Source organism: Andrena cerasifolii, chromosome 2 (genome assembly GCF_050908995.1).
Source record: "Andrena cerasifolii isolate SP2316 chromosome 2, iyAndCera1_principal, whole genome shotgun sequence".
NCBI lineage: Eukaryota > Metazoa > Arthropoda > Insecta > Hymenoptera > Andrenidae > Andrena > Andrena cerasifolii.
Window position 1 is genome coordinate 6,882,276 of NC_135119.1, and position 23,102 is coordinate 6,905,377.

The 23,102-nt window shown below is 45.1% G+C and overlaps 1 protein-coding gene across 3 annotated transcripts in view; it reads left to right on the plus strand.

Annotated features, from left to right (window-relative positions):
• The window catches only part of Tet (tet methylcytosine dioxygenase-like), a 143,649-nt gene that overhangs the window by 64,217 nt on the left and 56,330 nt on the right, over window positions 1-23,102 (plus strand). For all 3 annotated transcript variants that reach the window (XM_076830847.1, XM_076830849.1, XM_076830848.1), the window contains one exon: window positions 13,821-13,895. In XM_076830847.1, coding sequence (XP_076686962.1) covers window positions 13,821-13,895 — 75 coding nt within the window. The remainder of the gene's footprint in view (window positions 1-13,820; window positions 13,896-23,102) is intronic.

Here is a 23,102-nt window from a genome sequence, read left to right on the forward strand (position 1 = left end):
TGCCAACGAAGAACCCAATCATCAAAACATTTTTTGGAATCAACTTCAGTACTCGCCGCGAATTCTCTTTTATGTCATCTATCGACTGAAAACGGGTGGCTCGACGTGGTAATTTCAGTTTTGGAAAAAGAGAAAAGTCGGCCGGAGCTATATCAGGGGAATACGGTGGCTGCTCGATAAGATTTCTTGAGCTTTTGGCCAGAAATTCGTTCGCGATAATAGCCTTGCGAGATGGTGCGTTATCGTGGTGCAAAATCCATGAGTTTTCTTTCCACAAATCTGGTCTTTTTCGACGAATTTGCTCTCTCAAACGCCGCATAACGCTCAGATAATATTCTTTATTTACTGTCTTACCTTGTGGCAAGAATTCCGAGTGCGCAACACCGCGGTAATCGAAAAAAACTGTCAACATCACCTTCACTTTTGATCGACTTTGACGTGCTTTTTTCGGTTTCGGCTGAATTGGAAGGCGCCATTCCGAAGCTTGTTGACTGGTTTGCATGTCAAACTCGTAAACCCATGTCTCATCACCAGTTACAATGCGTTTTATGAATGTGGGGTCGGAATTGACTCTTTCTAACATGTCTTCAGCGACCTTAACGCGATTGAGTTTTTGCAGAAAATTCAGGTCTTTCGGCACTAGTCGAGCGGCAACGCGTTTCATGCCCAAACAATCGTTTAAAATGGTACGAATTGATTCGCGAGACACAGAAATTTCGGTGGCTATCTCTCTCAGACTTAAACGACGATTTCCAGCCACCGTTTCCTTTACTTTAGCGATGCGAAGTTCAGTTGAAGACGTTGATGGCCGACCGGAGCGAGGCAAATCTTCCACCGCATCTCGACCGCTTTTAAATGCACTGTACCACTCATACGCGCGTGTTTTTGATAAAGTCGATTCACCGTAAGCCTTGTGTAACATTTTCAGCGCTTCGGCACACGAAATTCCATTTGCAATGGAAAATTTCAGACAGATTCTTTGTCCATATTTTTAACCATTGTAAAAATCGCAAAACACACTTGAGATGAACTGACGCAATGGCGCACTGTAAACAAACTAAACGACAAGTGACGCTGAAACTCCGCGTGAGTATAGAGGACAGTTGTGCCAACTTAGCGACAAAAGGAATTTCAACAATCCCTTTAAGCGAGCTTTTTAAATGATCGATTCCCGGTACTTTTTCGGAAGCCCCGATGCGATGGGCGGAAGTGGAACGAGAATTTCGGTAAGGAGCGACGGTACTAGGAGCGTAGTCTGTTTTCGGTAAACACTCCTGCAGTAGGCGGGAGCGATTCGTAGAAAATCCAGGGCCCTGGGCGCGTTAAACGCTCGCCCCCTGGGGGGTTGCATAAATTTCCATCCGTCACGGGCACCCCTCCCTTCCGCCTACGTTAAGGGAAGATCGACCGACGATCGCGAGCGGTACGCGCGGCGTATCGCTTCTTTATCGTGCCCGTCGGCCTGAGTTTCAACGATTCCGCTCGGCAGTTGAGCGGGAATATACGTGTTTCGCGGCAGGGGAGGGTCGAGTTGAAGAGGACGTCTGTTTAAGGAGCAGATTAATAAGCAGTCGGGTACGTAACAAGCCCTCCTCGACCTTCCAACCTTGCTCATGGGAAAAACAAGCGGCCCCGATAGCTGGCCATTGTGGGCCTCCTGAGAAACTCAAGCCAACCACCCGACGCTGCTGGCCGTCATAGAAACGCGATCCACGAGGCTGACAAGAAAATAGCCACCCCCGGAGAAGTCGCCGGGGTCACCCATAGTGTCGCGAGGAAATTCATTAGGTAGTAGGTATATTAGGGTGGTCCTTATATGTATGGAACAAAATCAAAGTTTTTAAAATTTTCTTCCGACCCTCTCAGAAGTTTCCAAATAGTTTGAAAGAATTTCGTCTAAAAGTTGTGTTGAAATATATTAAGGATTAAAGGTCGCCCAATGGCATTGAAATATTACTATTTTGGTAGAAATTGATAGAAATTTTTGCAATGAGGACAAAATAATTTTATTAATTTTTAAGCGAGAGTATAGCATTAAAATTCGGGCACATATCGCATAGACGAAATGGGTTTATAACGAGTGTGTACTGTATCGTATTGTGGCATAAGGCTTTATATGCACATTTAAATTTCTCTCATTAGCAGCTTCGGATTCTGATATATAAATATGGGCCCCGTTTCATTAAAATTGACAAGTGACAATTATGGAAAGTCGCAGTTGCCAAACTTGTGGCACATGCGAAATACAAAGTCCTTGAGCGACCTTTATACATCAAAATATACAAATAAAAAACACGAAGATATTTTTTCGTCAAATAGAAGATTTTAAGAGAGTCAGACAATACGAATTTTAAAGTTGAAAAACAATGACCACTCTAAGGTATATGTATAACATTCGAACTTCTAGGTGTACCTACTCTGCCTCCTGAATTGCCCTCTTCGCAACTCCGACCGCTGTTCAGCAACTCGGTTCCTGATCTATCCAAAAGAACATCAAATCTCAATGCTTGAGATAAAGTAGCGCAAAAAGTGTTCACCTTGCAATCCCTCGATCCCTGAAGAACGTAACGCATCGAATCCAGCATAATAATTATTTCGCAGCGCGTAGAATTATAAATTACATCGTTTATGATGGGTACCACTATCGAATGAAAATATTAGCTAAAAGGAGAGGCGATTGATCTTGATCCTAGAAGACTGTAGTAGCTGTTGGCGACAGGTTACCCAGAAATTTCTTTGAAAACGTAATATCGCGGCTGTCTCGCGAGCCTGGCCGCAATTTCAGGCCCTTACGTGCGTGAATCGGCCGCCGGTTCGTGTATGGGGCACCCTTGTACACGGTGTCACGGGGTTGTATGGAAGCCAGCTGCAAGCCGGCCAACCGAGACGGACTAAGGTCGCGTATACTCGGAAACGTTGTAAAAATAATTATTAAAGCCGTTACCGTGCCGTGCCGCGTCTACGCGATCCGCGCATGCGAAATGTCGGGGAGCATTTCTGATGGAAAAAACAAACTCTGGGGGACGTTGCATTCTTTATCGCCGATGAATTTTTACGCCGCCGTTTAATGGGGAGCTGTGCTTAAATATTACACGCTCCGCCAATGTTAATAGTGTGTTAAATATTAGATGGTTACGCCTTCATCCTGTGCTTATAATTCCCTATCGAGTCGAGGCGAAAGGAATTCTCAGTAGCTAATTAAGTATAAATAATACAAAACAGGTGATACCGCGGCTCTGGGAATCATTTGAAACGGAGAACTCTTCGCGATTTCGAAGAACTTCACGGCGCTCGCACAGTTTCGTAAACCCTCCGCGCGCAGCGCTCAGTGTCACAGCTGCAGCTCCGTCGAGAGAAGAAACCTTGATCGTACCCAAATTGCAGATACACTGTGCAGCTGCGAGCTCTCCGAAATAGACGTTATCGTGCGCTAGCTGCAACTGCTGCGCCGCGATGCATTTACAACTCGTTCACACGGGTTGAACGCGGCGCGACAGCAATTGCCCCTTCTGCAGCGTAGTTGCAACTTGTTAGCGCGGCCAAACGCAACGCGGCTGTGGCAGTGATACTACCAGGCATTTGTAATTTGTAATTCATCAGAAGCGAGTATTCGAAATGAATCTTGGGGGCGTCTGGCGGAGTCGGTAGCATGCTTCGCTGCGATCGTGTTTCTGCAACCCAGCTGCCGCGCGGCGAACAATCGCGATGCATTTTTTATGCAAATGCCACTGCAACTGCACTTCTCATACACACCAGGAGCGATTTCAATTAAAACCGCATTCCTGTGACGCAGTTGCGACCAGCTTTCCGTGCGGCCGATAGAGTTGCAGCAATCAAAACGCATTTCGCTTCTGCACCGCCAAAACACCCGTCGAGACTCATCGAAGAAGACCCTTTCGACTCTCCCGCCGCGCAACCGCGATGCGTCGTCCCAGCATTCTTCGAGCCTCACGCAATTTCACACCTGTCCCCGCCGAAAGCATCGTCGAATGTCCGCAAGTCCCGTTTAAATTGGCGGCGATCGACGGGTCGCTTTCTCGCCGTGTTTCGTTTAATTCCGTGGTCGCACGCGCCCCGGGGGCACCGTGCACGCAATTTCGCTCGCCGCGCACACGCCGCTCGTGGCCGAGAGTCATCGATTTCGGCCAGCCGCGCGGAAATAATTCGGGATTATTGTTATTCCTTTCCTCTGACGCGGCTCGTTTCGCCCGATCGGGAATGCCTGGCTGGCTTAATTCCTCCCTCCCCCGTTCCTGGAAATGGGATTCTCCGTTCGGCCGCGGTTCCCTCGGATTATTACGTTTGCTCCTCGGACCGGCTACCCCTCCGCGCGCCGAGCAATTCGGTGATCCAACCGTATCGGCGCGACGCTCCTTCCACTTACGCAACGGACCCGCTTGAAAATTTCCAGCGTTTCACGGTCAAACGGAGCCTCCTTTTGCGACGTGTCTCTCCCGGCGCAGGCTTAAGGCGGGTTCGCACGTGCCCGAGACCGCGACGGTGCGGGCGCTCTCAGCGGCAGCGCCCTCCGTGTGTAAGTGGCAGTAGCTGACGCGGACAAGTGCGAACTGCTCTGTTCCAGAACAGGGGGCGGTGTATTTTACCACTGGCACTGACAACGCGGAAATCTCGCGGAGCTGATATATCTGAAAACGACGTTATATAGTCCATGCGGAAGACTCGATGAATTTCGTGGCTGGGTATTTCGGTGGTTGTCTCCTCTCGAGGGTGCGTGCTTCTGGGGAAATGGAAGTATCGGCGGAGATGGAAGATTTTAATCTGTGTTAAGTATGTATCGGAACTATCTTCAAAATGGCACCAAGTTGACGAACATTTGCGAGAGTGTTCTTTTTAATCTCCCTGGTGTGCTCCAAAATTCTTAAACGAATTCACTAAACGGTTGCCGAGTTACAACGATTTTAATCTTCACCGATCGAAAATCTTTATCTTGACAGATAAAACAGCTGACAAAATGATTAAGAAATGGTACCATTGTTCTCAATTTTTTTGTACATATAGTATACGGATAGATTAAAATATCTGCCGAGTTTCAATTGTTTTGACCACTCCGTTTTAAAGAAACAAATTATAACTTGAGGGAGTTGTGAATTCAGGGCGTTTTCACTGCTCGAGTTATAACGATTTTAATTTTCACCGATCGAAAATCTTTATCTTGACAGATAAAACAGCTGACAAAATGATTAAGAAATGGTACCATTGTTTTCAATTTTTTTGTACATATAGTATATGGATAGATTAAAATATCTGCCGAGTTTCAATTGTTCTGACCACTCCGTTTTAAAGAAACGAATTATAACTTGAGGGAGTTGTGAATTCAGGGCGTTTGCACTGCCCGAAGTTTAGCAAGTAGTGGTTGAAGAAAATATTTGTAAAGTGAAAGATACGTTTCTAGGAGTAAAACTGAGACTCCAACCGTCGTTCGAGTTCCTTACATCTGGATTTACTATGCGTAAGACGTGGATGTGGACGTAATATTGTAGTGTAGGAGTCGCAGGGTTCCCTGTTACGCAATGGAGCTGTTCAGTTGCTCACACTGGCGGCACTGAACCGTCGCGGAGCTGACATGCGGATCCGCCTTTAGTGGAGTACAAACTACGACTAGCAGAGTGAAATTGGAATGTATCGTCGTGTTTTAGTGAGACACCCTGGGCGCGTGGGGAATGATCGAGGAAGTATCGAGTCGATAAAGGGAAATTCGTTTTATACACGACACTGTTTCGAATTGTCGCGGCGTAACGCGAAAGCGGTGAATGCACGCGGTTGCGAGCGGAGAGTGCACATGGTACGCTCGATAACCTGTCCTTCGGACGTACCTACCATTTTTAACCGTCGCACTTCTAATGGGTGCAACGGCTCTTTCGAACGGCGCGCCGACCATCTGTCGCCCGCTGGATACGCTTTGACGAAATTATAAAGTCAGCTGACCGAGAAAGCGGACGTGTTTTTAACTATCGCGGGAATTTCGAGAGCGCTCTTAATCTCCCGTCGCTGCTCCCTCCACTTTCGAATCGACGAAACTCAGACACAAATTTCAGGTTCGCGAACCTGTCGAACAATTTACCAGCGACAAATTTTGAACTAAAGAAATTGGGAAAGGTTCGAACCCGGAGGCTTGAGACAGCTTTAAAACAAATTCCCTTTTTTCACGCAGCGAATTAGCAGTGACTCATATGTGAGTTGCCTTATTGAATGAATTTTGAAATTATTGTCTCGGCTCTTTTAAATCGAAATATTCGATGGTAGTTCTTTAAACCCGCCCCTGATTATCTCCATACGAAAGATAGTGAAATTTTTGAATTAATTGTTTTTGAATTTCTGGTGAAATTGTAGAGAATGCCTTTCTATTGCTTGCAAACGAAATTTTACCAAAGCACACCGTTGGAATCTGAATAATTCAAATGCCGGGTTGATAATTTTTCTTAACTTAGACACGTAAAATAGCGTATCCCATTGTACATCCTGGGAATTTATGATTTCCAACGGCACAGGCTCGAGGATCCGCGTTCCTCGGGTGCGTAGAACGTCGCGGCCCATTGAAATGGTCGTTTTGGGGAACGCGTCGCGACGCATTCAACATTTTTATCGTGAATACCCCCGAATGGGCTCGACACTTTCACAGAATCGCGCGGCGCGTTGCGAAAAGAATGAAAGGAGCGGACAAAGGGAGCCGGGGGTGGATCTCGATCTCGAATTCTTTCATTAGCCGAAGGACCAGTCACGGAAATCCGGGATTTCGGTGCAGCATTATATATCTCACTTCGTCCACCGTCCTTCCCATCTAACGCTTCCCCCTTCCAACCTCATTTTATACAACAAAAGTTTACAAATCACTGTCGAGGGTGGTTACGACTCTTCGTGATTGCACTCTGAAGGCTGTAAGTGGCCTCCAAAAGAGTTGACTGCGCTGGCATAGGTATTGGCTAATTCGGGACCTTGCAGCAAGAGGAGTGCAGCTGCATCTGTACCAACTTCGAGTAAATTAGAAAAAATTCTTTAGAAAATTATCTAGAGACGCGGTAGCGTCTCGACGCCAAGTACATGAAAGACACCCTGTATGTATGTCGACTGTCGCTACCGCTATCATTTACTCGAACGCAGAGCTATTCCAACCTAACCTGAAACTTATTTCATTAATATCTCATCACGCTTGCAATATTTTATAAATTTAAAGGCATTTTTCTTATGTAAACCGCATATAAGCTTTCGATCAAGACCAAATTCAATCAAATCGGTCCGCGTATGACAGAGATATCGTAATATCGTCTCATGGATCTGTCAGAAATATAACATTTTTAACATTTTCTTCTGATTCTGATTCTCCAGTCAAATTTTTGTCGACATAATACGTATACGTGTTACACGCACAGATTCAGCCGAAACGATACTAACACGTGTTTCGTTCGTCGATTCGTCAACTCTCGGGACCATTAGTATTAATAATTTACAATTACTACCTTAGAATCTAAAATACATAATATACATATACATACTAGAAACGCAGTCAGATTTATTCTACATATATATATTTAATATTTAATTCTAATATCATACATAGCATATGCACACGCACACATACACACATTCACGAATGCACGCACAAGAAAGAAGAAAAAGATTAGGAAAGAGGGAAAAAGATTAATGCAATTTAAACATATTTATTCAGTTTAGCAAGACCAATTCGGATCGCAACGCCAAGTATTTTGAATAAAATATTTATTCGTATTAAAATATTTATTTGTATAAAAATATATCTGCTTAATATTACGTAATACATTTTTATTTAGTATAAATAGCCATTATTATAATTGGCGCAATTTTTGTATATCATTAATTAATTTTCTAAAGCTATTAATTTACGACAATGTTTTTAAATGGGATTCTTTTTGATGGGTTAATTAAAATGTCCGCGATACGAGCAATGGAATGAACACAATGTATGAACACAGCATTTTAGCTGTGTATATGTAGTTGTGTCATCTTAAGCACAGTTGGAAACCACCTTTATGTACTTGCAGCCCATTTTGATTTCACATCTTTTTTTTATTTTGTAATTATTACTATCTTCTATTTTTTGTGATTTATTTGATTTCGTGTACTTGGCGTAATTAAATTTCTTTACTTTTTTGAAGTTTTGCTTTGACTTGACATTAAAAGGAGAACACTAATATATATCGATTAATATATATCGATTATTGTTCTCCTTTTAATGTCAAGTCAAAGCAATAATTTTCTAAAGAATTTGATCGATTAATATATATCGATTAGTGTTCTCCTTTTAATGTCAAGTCAAAGCAATAATTTTCTAAAGAATTTTTTCTAATATATACATCGAGTAAATTAGTAGTGTTGTATATAATACGCAAAACGTTATAGAATTTTGTTACACATAACTATTACACGTCATAACTGAAAAACTATAAAAAAAAATGGAGCTGCACCTTTCTTGCTGCAACGTCCTCAGTAATTGTAAGTTGATATCCTAATAGTACCCGGATGTGACCAAACGAGGAGGTATATACTTTGGGTTTGAATAACGAAATATTCCTGACTCCTAAGCAGTTGCGGGCAATCAATTTTCCCATTTTAATAGCTTCAAAAGAATTACCAAATCCGACACTTTCCTCCTGTCTTCCAATCTATCCATCCCTAATAACCTTACAACAGCCTCTCTACCTGAGGAACTTGCTGTCATACTTTCGCGAGTGAGATTTTATATTTGCCGAAGCAGCCCTGGCCGGATTAAAGCCCCGAATTCTAAACGAGGAAGAGCAGGGGAAGAAATAATTCCAATAGATCCTCCATCCTCGTGGGATTCCCATCGAAACTTCCAACAACTGATCGAGCACGAATCGATGGAATTGTAGCCGTACAAAGTTACTGAACATTCCCAGCAACCAATTTTCCATCCAACTAAGTTGCAGTGACTAATCAGTTCACAATAAATCATCCCCCATTGCCGTGGAATCTAATAAAAGCTATCGTGTCGCCGATCGAAGTCCACCCTAAATTCCCAAACGTAGGGGGGGAGGCGGGGGGAGGGGCGGTGGGAAAACCGAGGAGCCGGACTGTAATTTATGCTCGAGATGGTTATCGAATTTGATCGCCATCGGCCGGTGAGAAATCAGAATCCACCATTTCTTCGGCGACGTAACACTGTCAACAGAAGCAGATGTCCCTTCACTAATCATTTCATCTGAACGGGCCCCGTGTTTGGTTATAATGCCGTCTTCCCGGGCAAATGTTCGGCGTCGACGGGGACTTTTAGACAAATACAAGGGCCGGCTGCCACCGTGCCGTGTTTCCTTTCCCTCGTTGTTTGGAAACTGAAACGTGTATACGCGTTTTCTGCTGCAACCGGGCGCCTCTACTTAAACACGGAGTCAACCCTCCAGGCGCCCGGATCTCGGATCCAGCTCCGAGAATCCTCGAAAGCCTTTGTCCGGCTGGCTTCGGAACGTATCAACGTTGAAGCAGCGACGTTTCTTTCGATTCTTTCGTTCAAGTACGGCTGCCCTTTTGTTTTACAAGGGAAATTAGTTATGTAATCCGGAAATTCAGAAAATTATACAACTTTGCGCGCGAGTAGAGTTGTTCATACGCAAGACGAGCCTATTTTTTGCTGGTGCCATACAGCGGTTTTAGGGGGTGAAATTACCCTCTGCAAGAAAAATGTACAATTCTCTTTCGCGTGGAATATCTCGAGAACGGTGAGAGATATTGGAAAGAAGTTTAAACAAAAGCTGCATCTTTTTTTTATACCTACAAAACTGCGTAAATGTAATTATCGAATTTAGGGTTGATGGTGGGGGTAACTTGAAAAGTATGGATATTCTGAGAATTATTTTTCTAATAATTTTTTTTAAATTCTGTTTCTCTTTTTAAATAAGTTTCGTTCGGAGAGTTATGCATACCTGCTCTGCTCTTCGTAGCACGAATGCAACACGACGAGAGTGAATAATTGCGATTGAAATGAAACGAGATTGATAATTGAAAGGATTTAGTAAACAGAGGAAAATGGAGTGTTTTTAAAATGGATCGCAATTATTCGAGGTTCATCTAAAGCTGGCACGTTCCGTCATTGTTTCCCCCGATGTAAGGAACAGGATTTCTGTGATCGATATCGGGGTAATTCGGGGGAACAAAGGGTGCGTGCCAAAGTGACGCGTAAATCTTTCTTTCGTCGAAGGCTCCGCGGCGAGTAACGCGCCTCGCTTATCAGCGGCCGTGCATCTGTCGACCTCGAGTTATAAGGAAACGTATTTACGAAATATTTTAATTAGCTTATCGGATCATCGGATCGGTGACAGCTGCCGGCGAAGCGCGTGCTTCTAATTGCTGATCTAGACTCCTGATGGAGGATCGGAGCCACTTGCTCCTCTCTCGTCTGTTCCTCGCGTTTAATCACGAAACCTTCGTGCATTCTTCCCTGGCGGGAACGCGACGTGTTACTCGGGCGCAAGCGTTCCATAAAGAGCGCGTGCACGCGATAACAGGCACCGGGAACGCTTGCGACTTCGACCACGTGACAGAAGATCCGTATCACTTGGGATATTAAGCCAACCTGGGAACTATTAAGGTGCGAATCCACGGTGAGATCCTACGCGAGACTTTCCTATCGTGCGACCGAAATCTCAGCGACACCTAAAAATGCAAATAATAGAAATAGTCGCGAGAGGAGAGATATTTGAAAATATATCGCCGAAACTTGTCCCGCGAGAGTCTAATTTCATGAAACTAACGACAAGATAATTAAAAAAATAATAAAACAAGGAATCTATCGCCTCGCGAGATTAAAGTCCCGTGCGAGACGCGATACTTTTCTCTCGCAGTGGATTCGCACCTTTAGAACCTCCCTGTTCCACTTGACATTCGCGGCGATCGCGCGCGACTAGGCCGAAGCGGGCGATTAAAATTAAAACTCGCCGCGGCGATATCGGTGTGGGACGCGTCGCGCGCGTTCATCTCCTCTAATAAGCTAATTATATAACGCTGTCGAACACGCGCTTTCGCGTGCATCCGTCCTGTTGGCTGCCAGGGAAAGCATCGAACCGGCGCTTGGAACGCGACAGAGGATCGAGCGGGGTGGTACGTAGATCTTGGGGGATATCTTCGATAATGCCGCTCGACAAAGTCCGGCTCTTTCCTGGCGATGCTCAATGGGACGGGAGACGTCGGAGAAAGGGGTTGACAAGTAACATCGCCTCTCACCTCCATTATATTCGCGTATAATAAGAACGGCGAAGGGAAACAGGGGATGCTCGCAACAGGGGGGAGAAAAAAAAATTCTTATCCAACGTGCGCGTAAATTGGGGGTAAGAGTATCCTGGCATCGATGTCGAAACCACTTTTATCCGCGTTGCGCGCTCGAACCTCATCTTGTTGCTAAAACCTCTGCCGAAACTACCCACCCTGAATTCGAGCGCGCGCGGACAGATTTTTCAAGGAGCGTAAGACGGTGGAAGTATTGACGGAGGAAGAGCGGGATGGAAGGTAGCAGGGCGATAGGAGGCGCGCAGCAGATGATCGCCGGTGTAAGGCGGACGAGGAGGAGGCGGATCGACGCGCGAGTGAACATCGAGGTCCGAGGCGGTCGGAAAAACGTCCCCTACGCGCGGCACACGCGTGGACGATTATGGTCTAATTCCCTTGTACGCGTATTCCCACCAACCTACCCGGCTTACCTACCAACCTACCTGGCTGCCTCGCATGACAGGGCCGTCTTGGCGAGCGAACGAGGAAAAGCGTAGTCGTCGGTGCATTCGATAAGCGTACGCTCGAAAGACAGGGGTGTGTCCCCTTAATTCCGTCTCTCTCTCCCCCTCTCTCTCTCTCTCTCTCTCTTTCGCTCTCCCTCCCGCCGTCAGCTTTTCACCCCGATTCCTTCTCTCCCCCTGCTCGACCCTCGAGTCTCTTTCCCTCCTTTCTCCCTTCTCCCTGCACCCCTTCGATTCGTCGTCGCTGCTTTCTTCCCTTCCTCCGCGTTTCCACGTCCAGCGCCCGCCCCCCCTCGCCGCCGCCACCTCGTTGCACCTTCAGCGCCATTCCAACCCCTCTCGGCCCCGTTCGCCGCTGCTCTCGCGTAAATATCGCGGTTTCTCGGTAAACAGGAGAACGCAGCGGGCAAAGAGGGACAAGGGGCGGGGGGAGAGATTGCGTGCACGCACACCGCTGAATTTGCGCGGTACGGGGACGCGCGTAAGTGCGTGTGCAATGGGGGAACGGAGACGGAGTGGAAGAGGGAGAGAGAGAGAGAGAGATAGAGAGAGAGAGACAGGGCGAGGAAGAAGGGTGAAAGCGAGAGAGCAAGGGAAGCAAGGCAAATGTCAATATCGACGATGCATCGACGATAGAGCCGCACTTGGGGCGGGAATGAGGGCGTAATTAATCGCCGGAGCAAAGAAATTCTCTCTTTGTCCTTTCCCCGGGACCGACGCCGCTCTTCTCCTCTCTTCCCCGGCGATTCTCCACCCTCGCGACGTGGCGGCCAAACGAATTCCGGCTACCGATTTCATCGCGTCTCGCTTGGACGCTTGGCGACCACTTTTCGTAGGATGTTTTAAATAACCGGGCAATTATTCGGAGATGCAGAGTGATTTTTTTTATTGCTGTTTTGATTCGGTGCGAGGAACCAGCATTTCCACTAGGTAGATGTGTTGCGACGGTTCTGATTTAAAATTAACTCTCTTTGAACGTTCTTTTTTTGTTTTTAGTTAGCAAGGTGCAAAGGCGCGAAATTGAATTAATATATATTTTCGGACGTTTCGTTCTACCGCTCCTGCGTTCTCTAGGGATAACGAACGTGTAATTGCTTCAGCGTTTCGTCGCGGAAGTAATTTTTTAAAAGAAATTTCGAGCGGAGGGGTTTCCCGCGAAACGTCGGTAAAGGAAAATGTGTACAACCGTCGTAACTGCCAGCGCCATCTCTGGACGTAGCTCGAAGGTATTCCTTGGCTCCAGTTGGTAAAACAGGTCTTCGCAGTGATTGGCTGTCGAGAAGCGACTGTTCGCTTTGTTTAATTCCCAAAACCAAAAAGAAAATACGCGTACTCTCCTGTTCCTCTCTTGTATTGCAATGCAACGGCCCCTGGTGCCATTTTAAAATTACATAATTACCAATACAGCGCAGACAGTGTCCTACGATTAATCTTACCGATGGTGGAAAACTGCTCGCTTTCCACTGGGTATAAAAGTGAATTTCCACCCCCGGTATCTACTGACATTACTGTTCCACGACGCTCTTCTTCGCTTATCGACATTTTTATAAATACGCAGAACGAAGAGCCGAAACAAAGAGAGTGCAGACGAACCACTTGAGAATAACTAAAAGCTTCTAAGTTTCTAACAATCAATTTTAATCAAATAAACCCCTTGGCTCGTTATCGCGATAAGAAATACCCATGAATTCGAATTTCATAAATCAACGACGTCCCAACTAAAAATTCAATTTACCCCGCGTTAAGGGTGGATCTTCAGCTCGGCGGTATAATTTCCCCGTCCTAATTAGCCGAGGCAGCAGCCCAGCTAATCTCCATCGAGGACGATCGAAGTGTATCGCCCGCGGCGAGCCGTCTTTCGCCCCGGAATAATCTAAAACGTTTTGTCGCCGGGAATCTAATCTAATACCGCTGGCCCTGGAAGGTTATACTTTTATTAGCGCGTCCATTGGGCTTAACGAGGTCAATTGAGGTGATACGGTTGCCTTGATTTCACGGTAGTCCACCGTCGCTGCGATAACGATACGAAACTGGCGATCAACGATCTCCGCGGCGTCTAACGGGCTCGTCCCCTTTCTGTTCCAGCACCTGTACCATCTGCAAACCGGCGAGGGTGCGTTCAGAGAGCGGGGGAGGGGTCGAGGCAAAGGTGCAACAAGGGTGAGTAACCTGCGCCACTTTTATCCACCTATTCCGTCGCCCTACTTTCGAATCGATTCGAAACCGGACGGGTTCCTTTATTTCGGGGAGAGGACAAACGTATCGAGGGATCTGAAATCAGTTTTCCAACCCCAAACTCCAAGTTGAATTTGGCGCTTCCCATTTCCTCCCCTACAGACTTCACCATCCAGCGAACATGATACTTAATTCGCGCATCAAATAAATATATATCTTCGAACTTGAAACCGCGACAGATCCCATTGCCGCCCCTCCGCGGAAACCGTTGCACCCGCTTTCGCAAAGAATCCATCCCCCTCGCCTCGCTCGCCGCGCGATTTATCGAGCGGCCCGCCACGTCCGCGACGTCCCGAGCGAAGTTCGTATCGCTCGGTGCGCGGATGTTGGTTCATAAATTGATATTCAATGCCCGCGTTGTCGCGTGACACGGTGCCAGAGGCGAGAGCTGGGATCCTGCGACTTAAAGCGCCTTTTGTCCTTGCTTCTACATCTCGTCTCAGACGATCCTGCGAACGTTCGAGCGGCGGGTCCCTCTGATTGCACCGCGACGATTAGTGTTCCTGATTTCTCGGTATTTTGTTCTTTTTCGAGAAATAAGAAATTAGATCATACTTCTTGAGAACTCTCGAGGATTCTCGAGAAATTTTATAATTGCTTATTTAATAATTTCTCGAGAAACTTAAGTCTAGGAAAAATTATTATTATAAATTTTTTTTATTTTCGTAAATGAATGTATTACTAGTTAATCGCGGACGTATAAACAGATCTACAATTTAGAATACATCTTATTAATAACATTAGAACCTATATGAATTCCAATAGAAAATCACAGTACAGAAGATTCGATATTATTAACTGCTGAAGGTGCCCTTAAATTCTTATTTAAAAATTTAGAAAAATTGTATACTGAATTAAATACCTAATGAGTTTCTTGTGGCTATTAAAGAAGAAATATTGAAAAGAGGAGATAAGACTATTGTACCCCGTATACAATTTTTGCATGATCCAGAATTTCTTGCAGAAGGGTCAAAAGACACATTTTTTCATTTAACAGCCAAGATAGATATTTCTAAAACGTCAAAATATAACTAGTAACAGATTTTGCTACAAAAAAAATAGATTCGCTGACGCTACATTAGACGCATTGTGCTATTTAAAAATAAATTTTAAAACCAAAAAGTAATGCTTCGCTTTGTACAAATTTTGTATTAAACAAATAAATTTACCAATTATATTTAATAAAAATTTGTTCGATAAAAATTATCAACATTATTCCAAAAATATAATTTTTGCAATATCTCTTTCAATTTCTCGAGAGTTCTCAAGAAACATCATCTCATTTCTGCTTTCTCGAGAAACAAAAAATACGGAGAAATCAGGAACACTAGTTAAGAGCACCTCCACCAGTAAATAATATCGAATCTTCTCTACTGAGATTTTCTATTGTAATTCATATAGGTTCTAATGTTACTAATAAGACTTATTGCAAATTGTAGATGTGTTTATACCTTCGCGATTTCCTTCACTTAAGTATCTCGAGAAATCAGAAACAAGCAGATTTTAAAATTTCTCGAGAAACTCTCGAGAAAGAATTCCTGAGAAGCAACACTAGCGACGATTTAAAAAGGCATCGAGGGTTCGCGAAAATAAGGCGAAACGACGAGGCCTACAAACGGGCGGCTTATTCTTTCGGAGAAGCCTCGTGAACCGCCTTCCTTCCTCTTTCGCACGAGATTTCAAGGACGGCCTGATGTGCATATCAGTCGCAATGTCGTGTTTGCGCTCTTCGCCGCGAATTTCTCCCTTTACTCGCCAGCCCTCCCTTCCGTTTCGACGACCGCTCCTCGTTTTTTTTCCACCGCTCTCTGGCACGCCACTTATCCGTCACGTTTCTAATTCTAGAAACGTGGTAACGCGCGAGCGAACAGCCCTCCGCGCGGCGACACTCGGGCCACCTCGTCCGTCCAGCTCGCGCGTCGCCTGACAAATCCTCGAAAACCCCTCGCGCTCGTTGGGATTGTTTTTAAACGATGGTGGATTGAATGCCGCGCGTGGGGCAGGTCGAAATGGGAGAGACTCTGCTCGAAAGTGGCTCGCGGTTTTGAAGTCACGTTGCTTTTACAATTGCCTCGGTGAATGCTTCTTCCCGACGCACAGTACCCACCTAGGCTAAACCATGCTTCGAGCCAGAAAAAATATTATTACGTCCCTAGCAGTGTTTATTTATTTATTTATTTATTGTTTGTGAACGGGAACGGGTTCCCTTTATTGTACAGGAGTAGGAGGGTGCATATTACAACAGAAAGAAAGAAAATAAAAAAGACTTTAAGACAGGTGGCGCAGGGTGCATAAAATAATTTGACTGAGAAGCTCCGGTAATCGAAGTAATCGCATTAGTAAAGTGCAGAGCTGAAAATAGAGAAAAGCTGATGCATATCACGGTATATTATTTTTGAATATTCAGGTGACGTTTGAGGGCAGAATGAGATATGGCGAAAAGATTAAAAGCACTGATATACTTATTAGCTAATTCACAGGGACGATTAATTGGATCAGAGTAGCCAAATTCGACTTAGAAGAAGTGGTATGAAACAGTCTTGCATCCCTGAACTGCCTAGGCAGGATATGAAAATTAATAGAACACAATTATTTGTAATTAGTGTAATTAGTGTAATTAAGTAATGAAATGTATTTGAAGGATAGATATCTACGTGATATTAGCAGGGCAAAAAGCAAAAATATAAAGTTGTAAGTTTTTTTATTTACAAAAAATAGTTTTAACTTTATTTTTATTTTAATTGCTATCTATAACTAGAAGAACCACCTTTTGTTGATATTCTATTGTTGTATAACTGTTTGGAAAGTTTAATAAATCGAGCATATCTGCAGGAATCGCTTCTTTCTCGCGAAATAAAAAGTTTCGTAACTCTAGAAGGTGCACAGATATCCAAATTCATTTTATACCAATAATTTCTCAAACATATATGTTATTATATGCGAAAAACACAAGACATGCAAACACGTGCAATTCTTTGTACACTTCAATGAAGTTAGAATATCTGCAGACAGAAAGTACGAGCAGAACTTCAACAAATTTATCTACGTAATGTGCAAAAAAATTAATACAAAAACATGTTACATACCTGGAGGAACACAAGCCATCACAGAAAAAAAAATGAAAAATGCTTGCAATTCGCGACTGTAATCACTAAAATCTGAAGGCGTTTGACGAGTGCGCGTAGCTGAAGTCGAGGGCATACGGTAATATACCTGGTTCCCACGCGTTTTCCGATTATCATTTCTTAAAACGTTTTATGATTTCCAGTAGGGTAGATGTACCGTTTGTGGCCATTGCACTGTTTTTAGCCTTGCGCTTTATTACCTCATATTTAAATTGCTCGCAGATCATTTCTATGTGCAGAATTTCACATCGTAAATATTTTGTTTAGTATACCACCAGAAAAATATAAGGTCACATTTATTGCTTACACGGAAAAGTATTATATATTTTAAGAGGTGGCGAAAACTGGTCACATATCTCAAAGTGGCCACAAAGGGTGCATCCACCCTCCTCTAAAGTCTACACAATCCTAATAAATACTCAAAGGTAATATACGAAGACCTCTTTTTTTTTTTACTTTTTTCGCGTTCGAAGCATGGTTTAGCCCACTGTGCGTCAGCTCCAGGGTCGCGCGGTAGGGGAGGATTCTGACTTCTTCCCCAGCTTCGGTCTGAATGCAGAATCGACTGCGGAAGCGCAGAAGAAAGCGCCGTTTCCGAGTAAACAGTAACAGTACGCTTCGAGTGTAACTAGATTGGACTTCCCCTTCGAAAGGAAGAAATTTCCTAAGAAACCCTTGCAGCGACTCGATCCGCTCGATGCAAGCAATACCCCGCTTCGATGCTGCCCGCGCAAGCAGCTTCTGCAGGGGCCATTTTCCGCGGACGCAAAAAAGATTCCCGCGCGGGTATCCCCGTGCAGGGAGCACGAAGGTACCTCCTCGCGGCCTCGTTCCTGCGTCTTTTCCCCCCGGCAGCGAGGCACTGTTTGCTCTGCCGAAATGAAAAGGGAAGAGGAACGCGGAACGGTAAAAGCCCGGACGAAGCGCGACGCGCGACCGAGTCGCGTGGACCAAGGAACCTCCTGCTTTCGGAGACCAGCGCTCCGGAGTCTCCGCAAGAAGGGTACCAACCCCCCGGGTTCCTCTTCCACGTCTCGAGTGATGCAGCCCTCGAAAATTCGAACGAGTCCGTTGGAAGTTACACCAGCCACGGAGTTGGCGAACTGACATTAAGCGAGGCGCGCGGTATTGATCGAGACGCGGTGCGCCTGTGCGCGCTGCACCGCCATGTTTAAAATGTTCCAGCTGCAACTGTAATCTGGCCGCGGCTGTTGCGTTCCTCGCTCTAGCGCGATATCTCACCGGCTCGTGCCTCTTCCTCCGTCTAACTCTTTCTTCCGATTCATCCGCCACCATTTATCCCGGCGATACGGAACTCCAGGCCCCGCGCCCGCCCCCACTTCTCAAGTCGCAACTTCTGGCGCGATCCACCCTCCAGCGGCTTCGCGGGATGACCGGCCAGTTCCGGTAGCTCCTCCGGCCTCGCGCACGGATCTCCTGGCACTTTTTCCAAGTGGATTGTGTAACTGAATTTCGGGGGGCAGGGTGGCTCGCCAGGGTGTATACAACGGCGAGGATTTATGCGGTTTCTGTGGGATGGAACCATGAGTATTGCATAAGTTAGTTTTAATCGCTTTCGTGATCTCGGATGCTCCTTCCTTTTGGTAGCTGCGTTTACCTTCCAGTCTGGAGTAAATGGAATAAAAGTTGGTGAAAGGGGTGGAGGGATGGGATAGAGGAGTGGAGGGCGGGAAGCGTGGAGGAGCAGGGTGGCTGGAAGGGGTTGAGATCTTCATTAAGAATTCCAATCAACCGGGACCACGAAATTAAAAATAGAACTTTGCCCCGAAAATGTTCTTCCCTGACTTTTCAATTTTATCCTCTTCAGGACGCTGGGAATGCTTCTTCGTTCTTGTAATCATTAGGGTAATATCAGGGCGGATGGTCATGGTTTCGTTGGGAGTCTCCTATAGCCAACCTGTTTGGAATAAAGCTACGATCGTGGCATAGAAGAAAACTTCGATCTTCTGTCTAAGTATCGCTTAATAACAGTAAACGAAAAATTATTATTTAATAGACAAATTTCATAAATAAAGAAAAGTATCATTGGCCAACTCTCCCGCAGTACCCGGAAAAGATGGCCATAGCTTTCAGGCTAACCAGTTGAGGGCATGACCTGGTTATCACCGATTTTCACCATTTTTCGTCGGTTTTCGTATTCGACCGCTCAAGTCTTCGTTGGGCTTTTGTTGTAAGTCTTTTAATTTACACATTTACCAAAAATTGAAACAGGGAAATGAAGTGATCATGGGTTTACCGTTGGGTCCAATTATGAGTGTATTTTCTCAGACAGAAGAACTTGTCGAATATTTAAAAGATATGGTCCCACAACTTCTGTAGGAAGAAAATAATCTAGGAGAAATTTATATTTGCACCGATTATGGACAAATTTAGGGGAACCGTCTTGCCCCATTTTCGGTACCCCGTGGCAGGGGCAAGATGGTTTTGTTATTACTTTTTTTTAAAGTTTAATACACGACAAATAGCGATGAACGTATTTCTACTCACCATTTGTACCAATTTCTGCTCACGTAATATGTTGCCTTTTCAAGTTAAAATAAGTTACATCTTTTATTTATCTATTATAACACCAGAGTAAAGCATAAAATAATGATAAACAAAAGATAAAATGCCTTCGAATAGAAATAGAGGTTACAGTGTACATTGAATTGTGAGGTTATGTTACTAAAATTTTGGTGAGCAGAAATGCGGACACGACGGTGATTCACTTAACCCTAAACCTAATCACCTGTTTTCCACTTAAAAAAATTAAAAATAGTAAAAAATGTACATCCAGAGCACAATACGGTATCTGTTTTTGTTATTAAATAAGAACTTTTACTGCAAAAACTATTTTCTGCACAACAATAAAGTATAAAATAATGATAAATAAAAAATAAAATGCCTTCGAATAGAAATAGAGGTTACAGCATATATTGAATAGTGAGGATATGTTACTAAAATTTTGGTGAGTAGAAATGCGGACATGACGGTGATTCACTTGACCCTAACCTACTCACCTGTTTTCTACTTAAAGAAAATTAAAAATAGTGCAAAATCTACATCCAGAGTTTTTATTATTAAATAAGAACTTTTACTGCAAAAACTATTTTCTGCCCAATTATCGAATACCAATAGTGACCCTGTTCCTCACCACATCCAGCTAAAATACCGTCGAAAAATCATTTTAAGTCTCTGATTTTAAAAGTTTTTCGTTGCTTATTCTGCACTTTAATTAGCCCCAAGCTCGTGCAGCAATCGCGTAAATGTTCAAATAATTTAGAATTATTTTATTGTAACTACAGTACAAACGCGACGCTTATAATAATAACAAAAATACGAAATGAGCAGAAATGGGGGGACATGAGCAGAAATTGGGATATTCACCTTACTTTCATTGGCCATCTCTACCGTACGGTCATCTCCCCCGGAATTACCCTGTATACTACCGATCTTTCTTCCAGGTCATTTGATCAATCCACCCTGCTCCCTGCTGCCATTTCTTTTCTCTCTCCACGGAGAATTCACTTGCAGGAAGAGGAGTAAATTCAACTTTCTCGCGACCGAAGTGGCGTTGCGCTGCCATCGATCGACCTCGCAAGCGATGACGCGTTTTCCAGCGTTCGTCGCGGAATAAATAATAATACGGGGGGACGGTCGCGTCGCGGTTTTCCTATTCGAACGGGCGGCCGTCATAGCGCTGATTCATATCGCGGCCGCGTTCGACGAGCTTTCCACATCTTCGTAGCCGCGCGGCGCTATCGATTCTTCGGAACAACGCGGTGCACACGTGTACCGGCACCTGTGCCAGGGCAGCGTCTTCGTGACAGAATGCAATTCCGCTTTTTCGCCGCGTTTCAATTTCGCACGCGTCGCCCCGCGATCAATGGATGCACCCCCGTTTCCAACCACTCTGTCCCCGGCCAAACGTCCGCTTCCAGCTGGGAGAAGATTCAACTTACCAGTCCTCGTTTCCTAAAAAGGATCCGGCGGGGGTTGGGATCGCGAAATCGTGGCTTCGAGAATCCGTGAGGGAGCTTGGGCCGAGAGCGGGAGCACAATAGACGGTCCCTGCAGTCGTTCAGACGTAATGAGAAAGAAAATTTGCGTAGCTTTAAGGGTTGCTAGGTATCTCCGGGGGCAGGAAAAGTCTACCGAAGCTTTCTACTTAAGAATGTTTGAGTTACTTAGAGGTGGACCGAGTAGATCGACTCTAATTCCCTCCACTTCCCCGCGATCGCCGCCCATTCGGCCCCTCAATTTTCACGCGATCACCCCGAAACCGCGGCAGCTGCGGTCGAATCGAGTCGCGTGCCTGCATTCCCCGCTTCCGAACAATTTAATCCGAAATCGGCGAGAATCCGCGATCCGTGGATTTCGGGGATCGCGGGTTGGAGGATCGGACCACAGAGTTACCCCTTGGCGAAATAATTAGCGGTCTTCCTCCTTGCAACCCCCTCGGCGTTCCCAGTTTTTTTCCCTGTACCCTTGCTGTACTCTCCCCTCTGTCTTCCACCGCCTCGCCTCCCGTTCCCTCCTCCCTTCCGTCGACGGCGGCTAAATTGCATTAGGCGGGCGCGCAGGGTTGGCGGGGGTGGCGTTGGTGGTCGGTGGTGTCGGGCCGCGCCATCTTGAATCCGCGAACAATGTGTCGGGCTCCGAAGGTCCCGGAAAACGAAGACGAACCTGCCCGCGGATATCGACCGCCCACGTTGCAAATAAAATGCTAATTCGTTCTTTCCACCCCGCTGGAGCACCACGTGCTTCGTTCCTTTTTCCCTCGGTGCGTGGGCGCGCGCGTGTGCGCGTGTGTGCGCCTCTCCCTCCCCCACAGTGATTCGTGGGAAAATCGAGGGGATCGAAGAGGTCGAAGGGGGATGAAACGGCGGCAGCGTCACTGGCATCGACGTGAACGGGTTTCGGACACGGAAACGGGGGGTTGCTGGCGGATCGCTGCCACGGCCAGCTTCCTGCCGCGCGTCGTTGACGCGCGCACAAAGGAATCGAATCGTCGAGTGGCGGGGCTGGCCGAAGACCCTCAAAAGAGCCACGATTACGGGGGTGGGGGGCTGCTGGAGCGTTGGCGGAGGCAGCAGTTTTTCTTTGGCGGGCCGCAAGGTGTTTTAGGTAGTTTGGATGTTAATTGGAGCTGGGCCAGGGTAGGTAGGGGGTAGTTCGCTTGAATGTTAGCTTTCGAAATTTTGGGGGTGCGAGGGGAGGCTCGACTACTTTTGTTGTTCTTATTAATTGAACGTCGATTCGGCGGGACTTATTGGTGGAAGTTTGCGGAGGAATTGGAGTTAGCTGGAGTCTCTGTCACCACTTGAAAATTGTATGCTGTTGGTACCGCAAACTGGGGGAACATTTGCATGTTTTTGGAACATTTTGTTATCTTAAGGTATAAAGCAGAAAGCTTCTATATGTGTTTATCTGTCGCCTGAAAACTTTTCAACGATAAACTCTGGGATCACGAAATGTGCCTCAGCTTATTACGCCTGATTAATTCAGAGGAATGTGACTATTTATACAAAAAAAAATTTAAAACAAAAAATTGTATTTATAAAATTGGAATTTAAATTTCGGATGATGCCAAGTAGTAATGCTACTCAGTATAATATAAAAATGAACATTTGCTTTAAGTATACCATAACCTATATCATCGCATCATTTGTGATTGTACTACAAGTGCGGAAATGCGTAAAATTGTTGTCCTTTTCCTTCTTTAATACACATTAAGGGGTCATTCCGGTTAGACGGGTTGAAAAAATCGATTTTTTTTAAAACACTTTTTTGAAAGTACATATCCTCAAGAATGTACTGTTAAATTTTCATGGAAAAATTCCGATTATTTTAGCTTCTACAGGGGCACTTTGTAGAGAGCGCAGAGTCATTTTTTCATATCGTGAATCGCTGCCGGGAATTCGCTGATATTTTTTTTATTTATTTATACTTTCCATCCGAAAAATTACCACAAGTAGTTTAACATGTACACTTTCGAATACATACA